Source organism: Centropristis striata, chromosome 18 (genome assembly GCF_030273125.1).
Source record: "Centropristis striata isolate RG_2023a ecotype Rhode Island chromosome 18, C.striata_1.0, whole genome shotgun sequence".
Classification (NCBI taxonomy): domain Eukaryota; kingdom Metazoa; phylum Chordata; class Actinopteri; order Perciformes; family Serranidae; genus Centropristis; species Centropristis striata.
Genome location: NC_081534.1, coordinates 31,395,135 through 31,414,534, shown reverse-complemented (window position 1 = coordinate 31,414,534; position 19,400 = coordinate 31,395,135). Strand labels below are relative to the sequence as shown.

The window sequence follows — 19,400 nt, the reverse complement described above, 5'->3', positions numbered from 1 at the left end:
TTTGTGTCTTTTTTGGTCATTTTGCGTCTTTTTTGGTAATTTTATGTCTTTTTTAGTAATTTTGTGTCTTTTTTGGTCATTTTGTGTCTTTTTTATTTCTTTTTCTGTCATTTCGTGTCTGTTTTTTTTTTTTTTTTTGTAATTTTGTGTCTTTTTGGTCATTTTGATACAGCCTCCAGTGGGCCCCAGTTAATTTGAGTCTATTTGCATGTAAATTAATAATAGTAATAGTTTTCATTGTAGAAAGAAAATTCACGTTTTAAAAATTGTCTAGAAACATAAATGTCACACTGTGAAAGCTCCTGTGATGAACTTTCAACTGGCTTTCTCAGCTTGTCTACATATCATACATAAATAAAGTTATTACTGTAAATAAAACGATGAAAACCATACGCAAAGATGGTTATAAATAAAGCAATTAAAACAATATAATAATACTAAAACAATAAAATAGTAATAGTTAGAGTTAAAAAGTTAAAAAGAGTTAAAAAAAATAGAGTTAAAAAGGAAATAGAAGAATAAAAAGTAAAAAGAAAAAGAGAATCATCTCATTTATCGTGTTTTCATTAAATTGATATTTGATTTTTTCACTGAACTTTTAAAATTTGCAAGATAGATATGTGAGCTAGCTGGTTTCCATCAGCTGGTATGGAGCTCTCCTTGGCCTTCTGACCCAACAATGAGAGAAAAATGTTCAGAAATCAGGAATTTAGACAAATTATTGTAACATCAGGGAGCAGAATCAGCTGAGAGTTAAATAATTGCTATCAGAACCTGTTTTATAATTATTTTTAGTGCAATAACTCTTTTTTAACAAAGACAAAAAGCACCTCAAGAGAACATATCAGAGGGAGATTATTGAATTCTGCTGTTTCAGTTCAGTTTTTCTGATGAAGGTCCTTTAAAATGTGGATAAAGTGTCTGAATGGAACCAGCTGCTGAGGAGGAACTGGTTGTTCAGCCTGGTGGAGGCCACTCACAGCTCTAGAGAGCAATAAATACAGCACAGATGGTTTATAACGCTCCATAGCAGACCTGAGACTGAACACAGCTCCTCCCTCCAGACCTGATACAGACCTTACAGCAGGGGGCTCAAACTCGCGGCCCGCGGGCCAATTGTGGCCCTCGTGATGATATTTTGTGGCCCCCACCTTGATATGAAAGTTTAATGTGAGTTTTATATGAATGGCACTTTACCGTGTTGTGTGTGGAAGGTCCCTTTAATTACTTTTTTTGGTGATTTTGTGTCTTTTTAAAAATAAATTTGTCTTTTTTAAATATTTTTTTGTCTTTTTAAATAATTTTGTGTCTTTTTTGATCATTTTGTGTCTTTTTTTGTAATTTTGTGTCGTTTTTTGTGTCTTTTTAAAATAATTTTGTGTCTTTTTCGGTAATTCTGTGTATTTCTTTTGTCATTTGAGTCTTTTTGGGTCATTTTGTGTCTTTTTTGTCATTTTGTGTCTTTTTTGGTCATTTTGTGTCTTTTTTTGGTCATTTTGTGTCTTTTTTAAGTCATTTAGTTTTTTTCTGTCATTTTTGGGTCATTTTGTGTGTTTTTTAAATAATTTTGTGTGTTTTTTGGTGATTCTGGGTTTTTTTTTGTCATTTTGTGTCTTTTTAAAGTATTTTTGTGTTTTTTTTCAGTCATTTTGTGTCTTTTTTGGTCATTTTGTGTCTTTTTAAAGTTTTTTTCTGTCATTTTGTGTCTTTTCGTAGTAACTTTTTTGATCATTTTGCTTCTTTTTTAAGTAATTTCGTTTTTTTCTGTCATTTTGTATCTTTATAAAGTAATTTTGTGTCTTTTTTGGTCATTTTGATGCTGCCTCCAGCGGCCCCCAGGTAATTTGAGTTTGAGACCCCTGCCTTACAGAGACACACAGGTGTGTGTGTGTGTTTTCTAAATCAAGTCCAGTCAGCTGAAGTTAGCACAGCTGACTGTAATGAGAGGTGGAGCAACATCTCATAGTGATCAGGAGAAAAGAAAAGCACCTGAGGCAAACACAAGGCTCTGAATACTGGAAATGAAAACAGGATTTCTGCAAATATATTACAAGATTTTAATGAAATATACAAAACAGCCAGCACAATAAATGATGCAAACCAAAACAAATAATTAAATCTCTGCATTTTTGATCATCAAATACAGTCATGGAAAAAATTATTAGACCATTGTTTTCTTCAATTTATCATTCATTTTAATGCCTGGTACAACTAAAGGTACGTTTGTTTGGACAAATATAACAATAACAACAAAAATAACTCATAGGAGTTTAATTTCAGAGCTGATATCTAGATATTTAACATGGTTTTATTCATAATAACCAAAATCAAACTCATAAAGTCATAAACTCGTATGAGCTATTTTTGTTGTATATCATATAGTATAATATTTTGCATGTTTAAACACTATAAAACACTTTGGTTAGACGTCAAAATAACTTGGTTAGGGTTAGACCAGGGTTCTAAAACTCAAATTAAACCAAAAAGACACAAAATGACAAAAAAATACACAGAATTACCAAAAAAATAAACAAAATTATTTAAAAAAGACACAAAATGACCAAAACAAAGACACAAAATGACAAAAAAAACAACTAAATTACTTAAAAAAGAAACAAAATGATAAAAAAGACACAAAATTATGAAAAAAGACACCAAATTATTTTTTTAAAAGACACCAAATTACCAAAAAAAGTAATTAAAGGGACCTTCCACACACAAAATGGTAAAGTGCCATTCATATACAACTCTTTGAGAGCCCTGGGTTAAATAAAAAGAAAAGGGTTTAGATTAAAAATCACTCTTTTCTGACAAATCTTCCAATCGTTGGACACAAAAACAGTTATTCCAACAACACAACATTTTGCTTTGTCAGCAGGCAAAAAACAACCAAAAAGTTGCGGTTAAGTTAATGTATCTATAGCTTGCAGAAATGTAAAATGGCAACATTTTTGCTGAAAATATCACATCATCATTATGAGGCTTCACGTGTAAACTGATTAGGGCAAACATTTTTTGTTTTTTAATGGTTTTAGCCTGAGGATGCAGCACAAGCAAACAAAATGTGTAAAAAGTGAAATTTTTAATATTTTCCAAATGCACTATTAGTCAAATCCACCACCTCCAGAGAAGAACTTTCCACTTCCTTCAGCAGCTCGTCTCTGAGGCCCAAATCTGAGGTTTGTTGCTCATATGTGACTCAGATCAGATTTTTTTTTTTTACAACAGTGTGAACAGCAAAAATCCCATAGAATCCCAAAGCGACCTCAGTCACTGTTACGTCACTGTAGAGACACGAGTCGTGTTTCCATCCACTCATTTCTCTGCACAGTTTGAAGATTCTCATGAGGAAAAATTGATGGAAACACCAAAATACTATAAAACTTTAGAGATTCTGCATAAAAGTTTTGACGCTCACTTCGGGTATTTTTTTGTCTCTTTTGAAAAATATTTAATGCTATAAACAGGAGAAGCATCTTCTACTGTTTTCTCTCTTCTTCTTCTTCTTCTTCTTCTTCTTCTTCTTCTTCTTCCTGACGGATTAGCCAACAGCAACCCATCACACTGCCCCCTTCTGACCAAAGTACGTTACTGCAGCTTTGTTTATTTGCTCTAAACAAACTGATGGAAACTCACATTTTCTTTAATGCGACATTTCAAAATTTTGGCACCAAAATTCGCTTTGACTTTAATGGAAACACGACTGAGGATGCTGCTGAATGAGTCGTGTGTGTGTGTGTGTGTGTGTGTTGGGGGGGTTCAAAGTCATTGTCTCTCCCCCCTCTGTTTCTTTCTTCCTCCCCTACCTTTCTTTGTCTCTCTCTCTCTCTCTCTCTCTCTCTCTGGAGGATGTCACCATGGCGACAGCACCGTGCGGATGCTGCAGTATGAGGACCAGGAGGGATGCAGCCTGTCTCCCATGGCAACCGCTAGTATAGGATGTGAACATCGTGTCGCCCACAGCCCCCCCCCCCCCCCCCCCCCCCTCTCTCCCCCCTATTTGTCTCACTGCCACCACCCCAATCTCCTATACACACACACACACACACACACACACCTCTGCTGGTGCCAAAGCGTTGCCACGGCGATGAGTGTTGGCACGTGGCGTTGCCGGGGGCAATGATTCCACCTAACCACACACACACCTAGATGTAATTATCACACTGCAGATGATATTTCTGTCGCCTGGATCTCACTCCTTCATCAGTTTTTATGAATTATTACATATATTTATATATATTGTATATTTTTTAATTCATTCAAAATATTTATTTCACTAACCAAAGAGTCATTTTCCCTTTTTTATTCAGTATTACAGTAAATAGTTCGACAATTCAAACAGTAATTTAGCATTTTTTTCATTTATTTATTTAAATTTTAAAGTAAATCATTTGATGAATCAAACAATGATTTAGGTTTTTCATTTTATTTTTTAAATTAATTTTGAAAAATACTAAAGTAAAACAAATTTGACGAATCAAACAGTAATTTAGCCTTTTTATTTATTTATTTATTTTATTTTTTAAAATATTAAAGTAAATAATTTGAGTAATCAAACAGTAATTAGTCCTCTTTATTTATTTATTTTCTTTCTTTTTTAAAATATTAAAGTAAATCATTTGAGTAATCAAACAGTAATTAGTCATCTTTATTTATTTATTTTCTTTCTTTTTTAAAATATTAAAGTAAATCATTTGAGTAATCAAACAATAATTTAGCCTTTTTTTAATGTTAAAGTAAATCACTTGATAAACCAACAGTAATTTAGCATTTTTTTTTAATTTAAAGCAAAACATTTGACCAATAAATCAGTAATTTAGCCTTTTTAATTTTTATTTAAATATTAAAATTAATAATCTGATGAATCAAAAAGTAATTTATCCTTTTCATTTCATTTTTTTTATATATATTTTTTCAAATATCAAAGTATATAATTAGACAAATCAAACAGTAATTTAGCCTTTTTATTTCATTTAAAAAATATTTTTTCAAACATTAAAGTATATAATTAGACAAATCAAACAGTAATTTGCCTTTAAAAAATAATTATGTTTTAAAATATGAAAGTAAAAAAAATTGAAGAATCAGACATTAATTTATCATTTTTCCCATGAATAAAGAGCTGGATAATTTATTAAAAATGAATAAATAACAGTTATTTTTCCGTCTCACTTCATTTCTTGATAATAACCAGCCACAGCTGCAGAGATGACCTGTTTCTGATTGGCTGACAGCTGTTGGATCACAGTTCTGGTCTAAATATGTAGCTCACGGTATATTAAACTGCAGGTAACTGTGGCAACAGTAATGATACTTCAGGCTCTGCTAGATTTTAATTGACTGGAACTACAAACACATAAAGCTGCTTCTAACACAGCTTCTCTTCAGTGCTTTGGTAGGCTGACAGTAGTACAGGAGACAATAATGGACTCATAGGTGTTCTTGTAGTGAGAATATTGTACTCAGGTGTCCTCGTAGAGACATGAATGTACTCCAGGTGTCCTTGTAGAGACAATAATGCACCACAGGTGTCTTTATACTGACGAAAATGAACAAGTGTCCTCAAAAAATGGACCTCAGATGTCCATGTAGAGATAATAATCGACTTTACAACGCCCTGCAGAGAAAATAATGGAATCCAGGTGTGCATGGAGAGACAATAATGGACTCCAGGTATCTATGTAGAGACAAGAATGCACTAATAGAGACAAAAATGGACTACAGGTGTCCTTGTAGTGAGAGAAATACACCTAGGTGTCCTTGTGGTGACAATAATGGACTCCAGACACCTGCAGAGACGATAATGGCTGCATGTCTGCATAACCAGAATGAACAGGTGTCCTCAAAGAGACAAGAATGGACCTCAGGTGACCATCTAGAGACAATAGTGAACTCCAGGCGTCAATGGAGAGACAATAATTGACTCCTGGTGTCAAAAAATGCACTCCAAGCGTTCTTGGAGCTCAAATGTCCTTACAGGGACTCCAGTTGTCCTCATAGAGACAATAATATAACTAAGGTGTCTTATAGAGACAATAATGGACCAAATGAGCAAAAAAAGACACAAAATTACTAAAAAAAGACACAAAATAACCAAAAAATACACAAAATTACAAAAAAGACACAAAATGACAAAAAAAGAATGACCAAAAAAGACACCCAATTATTAAAAAGACACAAAATGACAGAAAAAAACTGAATTACTTAAAACATAAACAAAATGACCAAAAAAGACACAGAATTACAAAAAAAGACATAAAATTATTGAAAAAAGACACAAAATGACCCCAAAAAATACACATAATTACCAAAAAAGACAAAATTATTTTAAAAAGACACAAAATTACCAAAAAAGACACAGTTTAAAAAAAAAAGACACACAAAATTATTAAAAAAGACACACACTTATTAAAAAAGACACAAAATGACAAAAAAAACCCAAATTTATAAAAAATACACAAAATTATTTAAAAAAGACACACAAATATTAAAAAAAGACACAAAATTACAAAAAAAGACACAAAATTACCCAAAAAAAGTAATTAAAGGGACCTTCCACACACAACACGGTAAAGTGCCATTCATATAAAACTCACATTAAACTTTCATATCAAGATGTGGGCCACAAAATATCGTCATGAGGGCCGCAATTGGCCCGCGGGCCGCGAGTTTGAGATCCATGCTCTAGGACGTCCTGCAGAGAAAAGAAAATTGAATCCAGGTGTCTTTGTAACACTCTAAGATTCCTAATAGAGACAGAAATGGACTCCAGGTGTCCTTGTAGTGAGAATACTGCACCTTAGTGTCCATGCAGAGACTATTATGGACTCCAGGTGTCATTTTAAAAGGTAATGTTGGACTCAAGGCTTTCTTGTAGGAACAAAAATCTACTCCAGGTGTCTTTGTAGGGAAAAAACTGCACTTAGATGTCCTCGTAGAGACAATAATGGACCACAGGTGTTATAATAAGAGATCAAAGAGAAAGAAATGGACTCCAGGTGTCTTTGAAGAGACAAGAAGGCACTCTAGGTGTCCTTATAGTGAGAAAACTGTTCTTAGATGTCCTTGTAGAGACAATAATGGACCGCAGGTGTCTGCATAAGAGACAGAAATGAATAGGGGTCCTCAAAGACACTAAAATGGATTCAATGTGTCCATGGCGAGACAATAATGGAATCTAACTGACTCTAAGAGACAAACATGGACTCCAGGTGTTCATGCAGTGACAACCATTGACTCCTGATGTCTTCCTGGAGACAGAGAATTCAAGCTAAGTGTCCTTATAGAGACAAAAATTAACCATGTGTCCACTTGAGGTGTCTTTGCACAGACAAAAATGCACTTTAAATGTCCTCACAGAGACAGAAATGGACCCCAAAAATGGACTCCATGTGTCCACACGGATACAATAAAATACAATAATTGACTCCTGATGTCTTCTTAGAGACAAAAATGCAAGCTAAGTGTCCTTAAAATGGACAACAGGTGTTCCTTTAGCAAGAAAACTACACTTAGGTGTCCTTATGGAGACAAAAATGTGCTTTTAGAGACAAAAATGGACTCCAGGTGTCCTTACAGAGACAATATTTGACTCCTGAAGACCTCATATAGACAAAAAATGCAAGCTTAGTGTCCTTAAAATGGACAACAGGTGTCCTTTTAGCAAGAAAACTCCACTATTGTGTCTTTGTAGGGACAAAAATGGACTCCAGGTGTTCATGTAAAGACAATATTGCACTCCAGATTTCCTTATAGAGATAAAACGGCACTATAAGTGTCCTTTTAGGGACAAAAATGGACTCCAGGTGTTTATTAAGAGACAATATTTGACTCCTGAAGTCTTCTTGGAGACAAAAAATGCAAGTGTCCTTAAAATGGAAAACAGGTGTTCTTTTAGCAAGAAAACTGCACTTTTGTGTCTTCGTAGAGACAAAAATGGACTCCAGGTGTCCTTATAGAGACGGAAATGGACTCCAGGTGTTCACATAGAGGCAATATTGCACTCCTGAAGTCTTCCTAGTGGCAAAAAATGCAAGCTAAGTGTCCTTAAAATGGACAACAGGTGTCCTTTTAGTGAGTAAACTGCACTTATGTGTCTTTGTAGAGACAAAAATGGACTCCAGGTGTCCTTATAGAGACAGAAATGGACTGCAGGTGTCCTTATAGAGACATAAATGGACTCCAGGTGTTCACATAAAGACAATATTGCGCTCCATGTGTCCTTATAGAGACAATAATGGACTCTAAGCAGCCTTGGAGAGAAAATAATGGAATGCAGGTGTCTTCGTAAAAGAAATGGACTACAGGTGTTGTCATAGAGACAGAAATGGACTGCAGGTGTCCTCATGGAGACAGTTTTGGAGTTGCAGGTGTCTTGGGTTAAAGTAGGCTAACGAAGCTCTTTTAGATCCATCTCAGACATCATTTCAGACAAATATTTACTGACTTGATCCAGTCCTCGTTAGATGTGGTTCTATCAGGGTTTTGATCGATTTAACACACGGTGCGTTATCAGCGGCGCTGCATCATATCAGACTGCAGCAGATCAGTTTAGTACGAAGAGAAAATGTGATGTGTGAACCCTCCCTCCCCCCTCCCCCTCCCCCCCTCTCTCTCTCCCTGCACATAATTACCATGCGTAGTCTCTCGCCCTTGTCTGCAGCAGTCCCTCGTTTCTGATCTGCTTTAATTACCACCAGAATTTTAATTGGCGGGAGACAGCAAGGTGGCTGAGGTCACACATACACACACACACACACACACACGCAGGCAAGTAGGCAGCCTATAAGGTAAAAGATGGAGGGATCATCTGAGGATAGGTGTGTATGTGTGTGTGTGTGTGTGTGTGTGTGTAGAATATATGCTGCAGTGTTATATGGTGAATGAAACGGATGTGTTAACAGTTTTTTCTCTCTGGCATTTCTGACATCTCAAGTGTTGCCAAGTAGTGAACATATTCATGTGATTGGGTATAATTAGGGTAATCTATCAGGATACCCAAATACGAAGCGGAATTTGTAGGCAAGGAGGCACGATTTTGGGAACAGAAAGGGTTCTGTTTCTGTTTGTAGACAGGAGTATTGATGATTTGTTTGATTGGGCTTTGGTTGACTGCAGGTATACAGTCTGTGTTGAGGGCAAAGGAGGTGGAATGCATTGGCCGTAATGCAATTTTGCAAATCTTGACAATGATTTAGCTTTTTATTTGCTTTTAAAAAAAATGTGTCTACATTCACAGGAAAAAAACAACGACTTGGTGACTACAATTCTATTCTCATGTCTTAATTTGCTGGTAAGAGGACTTTAAACAATGACTCGCGAATAAAAAAGGGAGTCTAGGCCTGGATATTGTTGTCTAGATATCTGCTGGCTAGACTGGAAACCCAGAAAAAATTGCCCTTCCCCCAAGAGACAAAACATCATCAGACTGATAGCTGTGATAATGTGTTCTGAGATTGGATTATAGAAATTAAACATCTTTTAATGAAATAACTGAAACAACTAAATACAGGCCACATATGAAGACAATGAGTAAATAAAAATGAAAAAACAGGTTTTATATGAATTTTCCTACTAATATGCTTGCAATATAAATATGTTTTCCTGTATATTTTCTCATGTTTGTTTCATTGGTTTCTCATTTAAAAAAATCCGAAATCGAGCTGCCCCGTGGAGTTCCACAGGGCTCAATCATGGGTCCTCTATTCTTTTCAGCCAACTTATAAAATAAACATTTTGGAAGCATAGGATTTGTTTTTTCTGCAAATATGCAGATGATAGTGCACTTATAGTGCAACTATATGTTGCACTATAAGTCTTGTATTTACTGATATTTAGGCTTCTTATTGGATGTATCAGATTGGAAATGTTGAAGATTTCAGAACTTCTTCTCCTAATTTGGCTTTCAGAATTAGGACCACTCATGAGGACCACTCATGAACACAGATGTTTCAGTCTAGTCCATATATTCTTGGTGAATGAATCCTACTCACTTGTCCTTTAGTGCCTTTCTTTGGGTCAACATTTTAATTTCTGCAATACTTGGATTCATGACTAGTAGTAGTAGAATTTTTTGTTTTTTGCGTCATACATCAAAAGGTGCCCCATCTGCATGGGCTTGAGCCATGACATCATCAGTAAAAGAAACACAAATATTAAGCTTACCCTTCCAGACAAGACCAAAAACAATACAGACTGAGCTGGACAAAACTTTTTCTCTAAACAAATACTAAAGTCTGCATTCATTAGACAAAGACAACAAACCAGGGCATTCTGCAGATACTTTGGTAAAAAGCCTGTATCTGAGGTTGTGCTCTAAAGAGCAGTTAAACAGAAAATTAATTTCATTTTCAACCTATCCCAAATCCCATAACTGGCATTATTCTGTCCTCCTCTGGGATTGAGTGTGATCGTCCTGATCTGCAGAGCCAGAGGCCAGATATCCCATCTCAACCGGGAACAGACCAACCCTCTGCTCTGGGGTTGATTGACCAAATACCTGCAAAACTAATGACATCATTCCCATCAGCCTTAGCTGCAATCTAAGCATGGGAACACGCCAAAATAAAATGATGAACATGGTGGACAAAAGCCTGTTAGCCCCGTATTGTGAGCATGATGGCATGCTTATATTTAACTGTGGCTAAATACTGCCTCATGTTTAGTCATAGCTCTTCCCCTTTTTGCTGGCTCTCTCCCTGCACTTTTGACAGTTATTAAAGAGACAGCGATGCTTAGAGTGAGGTATATTTTGTGTCATTTGCGTGTTATGGTGGTTGCATCCCAAGCTCTTCCCTTCTTTTTTTTTCTTTTTTCCGGCTCCAGTAAATATGAAATTATAAATAGATCTTGCACCGCTTTACTGCCTTTGGTATAGTTCAGTTTTTCTGAGATATTCTCTCGAAATGACTGACTGATAATCCAGTAGCAGGATATTTCCCAGATTGAAACACCGACACTTAAAGAAAGAGAATAATTAAGTGGTTGAATGTTGTTGTTTTCTGCAGGTTTGTCAAAGGAACACACAGCGGTTTGAGTCAGAAAAGCAGCGTCACCTCCTCCAACTCACCCTCCAAACACAAAATAAGCTCTTTCATATGGAAATGGACTAATTGATTTCCTAAAATCCACATTAAAGCCGTGTATAATTGTGCTTGCTGTTTTGGAGCAATTAAAGCAGAATTTCCCCAACAGTTAATGACTATTATGGGATTTGCGTAATTGAGGCCCTGGTTGAATAAGCTTTGGGTTTTTATTTTTTATTTTTTTCCAAGAGGCTGATTCTCCTCCTCAGCGAGGGCGAGAGGAAACCCGCTGCAGTGTCTTCACACATGAACCACAGCAGAGGGAGTACCCGCACTCTGAACTGTGACCTTGACACAAAAAAAACATTTCTAAGGATTATAACAGTGTTTTATAACAACAGACTGCAGCCTTTTTTTTTTTTTTAACAATTTATCTGCAGAAAGACATTTGTCTTGAGGTGAGAACACTCTCAACATTCCAGGATATAATTTGATTTACTTATTTATATTTTTTATACCGAAAAACTCAAGTTAAAAAATAAGTCCCATGCATATCTAAGAAAGGGGTGGGCAACTTAAATGCTGGAGGGAGCCACAATTTTTCATTGACACTACCACAGGACTTCACATATAGGACCCTGCCCTTAACCAGATATGATGAAACTGCAATTTTAAATATGGTTACAGTGCAGTAACTTAACATATTTCATGCTCAAATGCATGTTTAACAGTAAAAATAGGAATACAAAAAGTTTGAAGCCAATAAAAAATAACCACTTACTGTGATTTTTTTTTCAGTGCAAGAACAGCAGACCAACATTAATTTGCAAGAAGTAATTTTGTGCATATTTACACTGCACTTTTAAGATTTCATGCTCAAATGCATGTAGTTGTACTGAGGGCCACATCAAGTGAGGGTGCGGGCCGTATGTGGCCCCCGAGCCTCCAGTTGCCCATCCCTGATCTAAGGCCTCCAAAGTCAACTGAAATTTGTAGAAATCTGAAGAGGCCCTTGGTTTTTATTTTTTAAATATTGATCATTTTTTCAGTCTTGACTGAAACGAGCTGTTTGTACTCGTGAAATACTTATTTAAAGGTCATTCACAATTCATCAAAAGTGTTTTGTAAATTGTGCCTTTTTGTCACAAGTATGTTGCTCTGATCTGCCCCTTGGGAATCAAAAGAGAGAGGTTGGTTAGGAATGCCAGATGAGTTGCCTCTAAAATGTTGAGAATTGCTAGTCCTCTGCAGAAATATCCAGCCCTGGAGTGATGAATCAGAAACCTTTATTACATGCAGCCTGCAGAGAAGAACACAGCAGGGTGTTGGTTCTGTGCCAGACATACAGTTTGTCTTGACTGATATACCAGGAGGAGCTCACATGTGCATATACTCAAGGACTGTACTTTTTGAGGAACTTTACCGAAGTATTTCAATTTTATGTAACTTTATACTTCTCCTTCTGGGGTTTTGTTCTGAACTCTCGGCGTTCACCCATATCGTTTATTGCAACCACTTAAAAGTTGCTCTTAAAGCCTCCCTCACTCTGCCTCGGTTCTTTTGTTCAGGACTTGGTTTTTACAAAAGACTCAAAACAACTAAATACAGTTTACCGTTTATTGAAATAATAATTTGCCAACAATATCCTCAATTCACAGTTATCTTCTGGGTGTGGGCCCCACCCAGATAGGAGGTTGGACTTTGTTGTGATTGATCAATTTAGGATGGTGACGTAATAGACAACCCATACTGGACACCTTGTGGTTTATGTCTTTTCAAAACTATGGTATCATGCATGTATGTTTCTTAGTTTCCTTTTTGTAAGGCCTATGGTGTCTTGTATGTATGTTTCTTAGTTTCCTTTTTTAGGCCTTTGGTGTCTTGTATGTATGTTTCTTAGTTACCTTTTTGAGACCTATGGTGTCTTGTATGTATGTTTCTTAGTTTCCTTTTTTAGGCCTTTGGTGTCTTGTATGTATGTTTCTTAGTTCCCTTTTTTCAAGGCCTATGGTGTTTTGTATGTATGTTTCTTAGTTCCCTTTTTGAGGCTTATGGTGTCATGCATGTATGTTTCTTAGTCCCCTTTTTTCAAGGCCTATGGTGTTTTGTATGTATGTTTCTTAGTTCCCTTTTTGAGGCTTATGGTGTCATGCATGTATGTTTCTTAGTCCCCTTTTTTCAAGGCCTATGGTGTCTTGTATGTATGTTTCTTAGTTCCCTTTTTGAGGCATATGGTGTCTTGTATGTATGTTTCCTAGTTCCCTTTTTGTAAGGCCTATGGTGTCTTGTATGTATGTTTCTTATGTCCCTTTTTGTAAGGGTTATGGTATCTTGAATGTATGTTTCTTAGTTTCCTTTTTGTAAGGCCTTTGGTGTCATGTATGTATGTTTCCTAGTTCCCTTTTTGTAAGGCCTATGGTGTCTTGTATGTATGTTTCTTACGTCCCTTTTTGTAAGGGCTATGGTATCTTGAATGTATGTTTCTTAGTTCCCTTTTTGTGGCCTATGGTGTCATGCATGTATGTTTCTTCGTACCCTTTTTTAAAAGGCCTATGGAGTCTTGTATGTATGTTTCTTGGTCCCCTTTTTGAGGCCTATGTGTATGTTTCTTACTGAAATAGCTGCACCCTGACCTAGTTCTAACCGTTTTTCAGGAACGGTTCAATAAGAGGGCATGATGTGCTCTATTAACCCACAGCCATGAAGAAGAAGTGCTCTCTTTAACTTATAGCCAAATAGAAGAAGTGAGCCTTGCTCAGGATGAACCTGCAGTTCAATCGAGGAACTGAAACTTTCAATGTTCGTTGAGCACTCTTCTGCAAAGTTACTGAAGTTTTCTAACAAATAATAGTTTTAATATTTCAGTTACTGCTAAGCAAAATATCCCTATCCTTCATTGCAGACGGTCAAATATAAGATATGACACAGACAGACAACCACTCTGCTGTGCTCTGGGTTTGTAGGAGCGAGTGTCGGCCAACTCTGGGCCTTATATGTCTGCCAGATTTGGCTTGGTGTGCAGACTTATTTGACCTGAGAATGGGCTCCAGTTAGCAGCAGGAGGCGAAGCTTTGGGGCAGCGCAGATCAAATAGTAAACAAGAGAACAAAGATGGCTACTGATCATGTTTGTGCCCTCTGTCTCTGCTCCAGCGTCTACGGCTGCCCGCTGGCCAAGAAGAGGAAGGCTCTGGAAAAACAACCGCTGGAGCCGGCTGCCAAGAGGAGGCCCTTCCTCACCTCCTGCACGGGCGAGGAGGAGGAAGAGGAGGAGGACGCCGGTGCCTACACCAACTACGAGAACGAAGCCATGGAGGTGGAGAAGGAGCAGGGGGAGGTAGTGGAGGAGGACGAGGAGGACGAGGACGGTGAGAGGGAAGGAGACGAGGACGGAGACGTGGAGGACGAGTTCTCGGAGGAGGAGCAGGGCGAGGAGGAGGAGGAGGAAGAGGAGGAGGAGGAAGAGGAGGTGGAGGTGGAGAGAGCGGATACGACAATGGGAGGAGAGCGGGCGGAGGAGGAGGAAGAGGAGGAGGGGATATACGACGAGGAGGAGGAAGTGGAGGATGGCGACGATGAGGAGGAGCAGGATGATGAGGGAGAGGAAGACGAGGAGGAGGAGGAAGAGGAGGAGCAGAATCGTCAGCACGGTGAGTCTCCAGATCCTATTTTTTATATTTATTATTTCCTGCAAAGTGTTTTATGTACAGTCATTGAAGCAATTATTAGACCATTGATTTCCATAAGTTCTTGTTTTTTTTAATGCCTGGTACAACTAAAGCTACATTTGTTTGGACAAATAAAATGATAACAATAAAACATAGCTGACAAAAAGTTTAATTTAAGAGCCGATATCTAGACATTTTCCATGGTTTTCTTGATAATAACCAAAATCATTCAAATCAGAAAACTGTCATAATATAAGTTAAAAAAATATTTCGATCCATGCAACTCTTTCATACAATTGTCTTTTATCTAATATTTGCAAAAGTGACACTTTTTTGATGAACAATCGTGGTCAGCGTTACCCTAAATAAACAGTGTTTCCTGTGACTGTTTCACAATAAAAGCCGCGACATATTTCACAGATTAAATGGTGGATTAAATGCATGCCTCGTTTCCTGTAAATCGGACAATTTGGAATCGATTCTTGTTTCCCATCCCTGTTGAACTCCACCACTAATAATAAAGAAATAATGTATGAAAACTAATGACTGAATGTAGATACATTTAACAGCCATTGGTTAAACATTGAGAACCATAAAATGGTATCAAAATTTGAATAATAATAGCTTTTTTTTTTAGGTTGTAAACTTTTTGTCCCCTCCGGTTCTGGCTGGTTAACATAAAATGCATCACTCCTGCTGCACCAGGCTTTGTGTGAACTTGAGTTTAAACTTCCGCTCATTAATATGTAGAAGTCCCCACTCGAGGTTTAAGGTCAGAGAAACATTGTGGTCGTGGTGAACAGAAACCGTTGGTCAGTTGGCTGCTGGTAGGAGTTATTGGGAGAAGTACCAAAATCTCCAGGGTCAACTTTAGACACATTTTCTCAAGAGAAGTTTACTTGTACTTTACTACAACTTTTTTCTTTGCAAAGAAATTTGAATGGTTGTATTTCAGGGCCAACTGAAATCGTATGAGATGAGGCCAAAGGTTTGCTGGATGGTTTGTTGCCTCCCAGCAAGACAATAAGAGTTTCCATGATCCACCTGAATGGTTTGTTGGTTTCCGAGGTGCTCCAGTTTCCTCCCACAGTCCAAATAAACTCCTGTTTAGTTATCTGGCATCTATAAATTGTCTTGACGATATTTTGTGGCCTCCACCTTGATATGAAAGTTTAATGTGAGTTTTATATGAATGGCACTTTACTGTGTTGTGTGTGGAAGGTCCCTTTAATTATTATTTTTTTTGGTAATTTTGTGTCTTTTTGTAATAATTTTGTGTCTTTGTAATAATTTTATGTCTTTTTAGGTAATTTAGTGTCTTTTTGTAATAATTTTGTGTCTTTTTAGGTAATTTTTTGTCTTTTTTGGTAATTTTGTGTATTTTTTTTGTAATTTTGTGTCTTTTTAAAACAATTGTGTGTCCTTTTTAAATAATTTTGTGTCTTTTTTTGTAATTTTGTGTCTTTTTTAGTAATTTTGTGTCTTTTTGTAATAGTTTTTTGTCTTTTTAGGTCATTTTGTGTCTTTTTTGGTAATTTTGTGTCTTTTTTAGTAATTTTGTGTCTTTTTTTGTAATTTTGTGTCTTTTATAGTAATTGTGTGTCTTTTTTGGTCATTTTGTGTCTTTTTTGGTAATTTTGTGTCTTTTTTAGTAATTTTGTGTCTTTTTTGGGTCATTTTGTGTATTTTTTTTGGTCATTTTGTGTCTTTTTTAGTAATTTTGTGTCTTTTTGTAATAGTTTTTTGTCTTTTTAGGTCATTTTGTGTCTTTTTTAGTAATTTCGTGTCTTTTTTGGGTAATTTTGTGTCTTTTTTTGGTCATTTTGATACTGCCTCCAGCGGACCGCAGGTAATTTGAGTTTGAGACCCGTGTCTTAGAACATCTGCAAGTCATGGTTAAAAAAGACTCAACTTTTCTCAAGTCTCGATCAACCCAGTTGATGTTCTGGGTCAAACTGGTGCACATTCCTGGTTCTGGTTGTGTTGTGGATCTGCAGTGGGAGAGCAGAAAGTGATGAGAGCTGCTGAGCCGAATCTGTGGTAGACCAGATGCTCCTCTCTCCCTCGATCCCCCCTCAACACCCCCCGTGTCCTCAATCGCTTCTGACAGCGCTTCACGAATAATCGGTAGAGGAGCTCTGCTGAGTTATTAACTCCCTCCTCCTCTTCCTCCTCCTCCTCCTCTTCCTCCCCTCCCGTCCCCGTTTGCCTCCTCGTCTCGGCGGACGTGTCACATGCGCTCTGCCTCGGCTTCTCCTCCTGAGAATATTTATGGCTCCCGAATCGGAGCACCTCACACGCCTCCCTTTTTTCAATTTCTCTGCTCTCATTCGCCGTCTCTGTCCTCAAAATCAACAGCCAGGCTTAGCGGGGAGCGCGGCGCTGCTCTGCACAGCTCTGCACAGCTCTGGGTTGTATGTTTTTTGTGAGTAAACAGTGAATCATAATTGGGAGGGATGCGGCTAATATATTCAGGAATATATGAGAAGAAACAGCATTGCTTATTAGAGTTTATTAGAGGCTGTTAAAGCTTTCATTGTCTTTTCATCTGCTGGATTTTTTATTCTATAAATGAACAGATATGTAGGTATATTATCGACAAAATTATTCCTTTTTTTGTTTTATTTTTCACCAGTTACGTACTCTTTATGCTGTTTATCTCTATGGAGTCTTGTAGGGCTATTTTGTCCATTTTTGCAATCCTTTTCATGTCTTTTTTTGGTAATTTTTTTGGTAATTTTGTGTCTTTTTTGGTAATTTTGTGTCTGTTGTTGTGTCTTTTTAGTTATTTTGTCTCTTTTTTTGGTCATTTTGTGTCTTTTTTTGTCATTTGTGTCTTTTTTGTGTCTTTTTTTGGTAATTTTGTGTCTGTTGTTGTGTCTTTTTACTTATTTTGTGTCTTTTTTGGTCATTTTGTGTCTGTTGTTGTGTCTTTTATAGTTATTTTGTGTCTTTTTTGGTAATTTGTGTCTTTTTTGTGTCTTTTTTGGTAATTTTGTGTCTTCTTTTTTGTCATTTTGTGTCTTTTTGTGTCTGGATGTGATGAAGAAGCCATGCTTTGGCGCTTTTGGAGACTCCAGAGGATTATGGAACAAAATACTGAGTAAAACTTCTGACGGTTTCAGTATTTGGATGCATATCTAACAGTTTTTTGTGTTTTTTTCTTCTCCCCTGACAGTAGAGAACCACTACAAACCCAGTGGACAATCAAAGCTAATTCCAATCCAGAAGGACGACAACAACAACAACAGCTGCGCCATCGGCGCCGGAAACGGCACCGGGGAGGACTACGAGAACTACGACGAGCTGGTCGCCAAGTCTCTGCTCAACCTGGGCAAGATCGCGGAGGACGCCGCCTACCAGGCCATGACCGAGTCCGAGATGAACAGCAACTCTTCCAACAGCGCCGGCGAGGACGACGACGACGACGACTACGACGGCAGCAGTAACCACGGCGACCGGAAGGGCGAGCTGAGCGTGGACCTGGATAGCGACGTGGTCCGGGAGACGGTGGACTCCCTGAAGCTGCTGGCGCAGGGCCACGGCGCCATGCTGCCCGAGGACGGGTACCCGGACGGCGTGATGGAGGACGGCATGGGCCACGCCAACGGGCGGGCCGGCGTCCGGGTGCAGGCGGACGAGAGCGAGGAGGAGGTGTGTCTCAGCAGCCTGGAGTGTCTGAGGAACCAGTGCTTCGATCTGGCTCGCAAGCTGAGCGAGACGCAGGCGAGCGACCGCCCGGCGCTCCACGCCCTCCACCACCAGCTGCAGACCGCCGCCGACAACCAGGTGGCGCATCACCTGAGCAAGTATGTCGTCTTTAAAGAGCCATCGTTGTTGTTGTCCTGTTAGAACAGAGCGTTTTTTTTTACTAATTTTGTGTCCTTTTTTAATAATGTTGTTTCTTGTTTGGTAATTCTGTGTCTTTTCACAGAAGCTAATAGGTAATTTTTTAGCTAATTGTCTTTTTTAGTAATTTTTTTTCTCCGTAATTTTGTGTTTATTTGGTAATTCTGTGTCTTTTTTTAAATAATCTTGTGTCTTTTTTTTAAAATAATTTTGTGTCTTTTTTTTAAAATAATTTTGTGTCTTTTTTTAGGTAATTTTGATAGATAGATAGATAGATAGATAGATAGATAGATAGATAGATAGATAGATAGATAGATAGATAGATAGATAGATAGATTTTTGGTACTTTTGTGTCTTTTTTGGTATTTTTTTGTCCTTTTTAGGTAATTTTTGTGTGTTTTTTTGTAATATTGTGTCTTTTTGTAATAATTTTATGTCTTTTTATGTAATTTTGTGTCTTTTTTGCTAATTTTATGTGTTTTTTAAAATAATTTTCTCTTTTTTAAAATAATTTTCTGTCTTTTTTAATAATTGTGTGTCCTTTTCTAATAATTTTGTGTCTTTTTTGTAATTCTGTGTCTTTTTTTGTTAATTTTGTGTATTTTTGTAATCATTTTGTGTGTTTTTTGTGTCATTTTGTGTCTTTTTAAAATAATAGAACAGAGCGTTATTTATGCTAACGAGCCCCATTAGCATGATTACAGCTGACGTTTCTACTCTGACTCGACGGCTTTGATGGGAGATGAAGCCGGAGACGGAGAGATGAAAGGGACAGGTGCATGAGGAGGGACTCAAAACAACAGGATGTTAGTCATTGTATGATTTGGACCCTTTATCAACACGGTCAACAGCTGTGACTC

General features: G+C 37.3%; 1 protein-coding gene across 1 annotated transcript in view; it reads left to right on the top strand.

Annotated features, from left to right (window-relative positions):
* The window catches only part of myt1la (myelin transcription factor 1-like, a), a 119,774-nt gene that overhangs the window by 50,184 nt on the left and 50,190 nt on the right, over positions 1-19,400 (top strand). The window contains exons 6-7 of the mRNA XM_059355761.1: positions 14,177-14,673; positions 17,870-18,500. Coding sequence (XP_059211744.1) covers positions 14,177-14,673; positions 17,870-18,500 — 1,128 coding nt within the window. The remainder of the gene's footprint in view (positions 1-14,176; positions 14,674-17,869; positions 18,501-19,400) is intronic.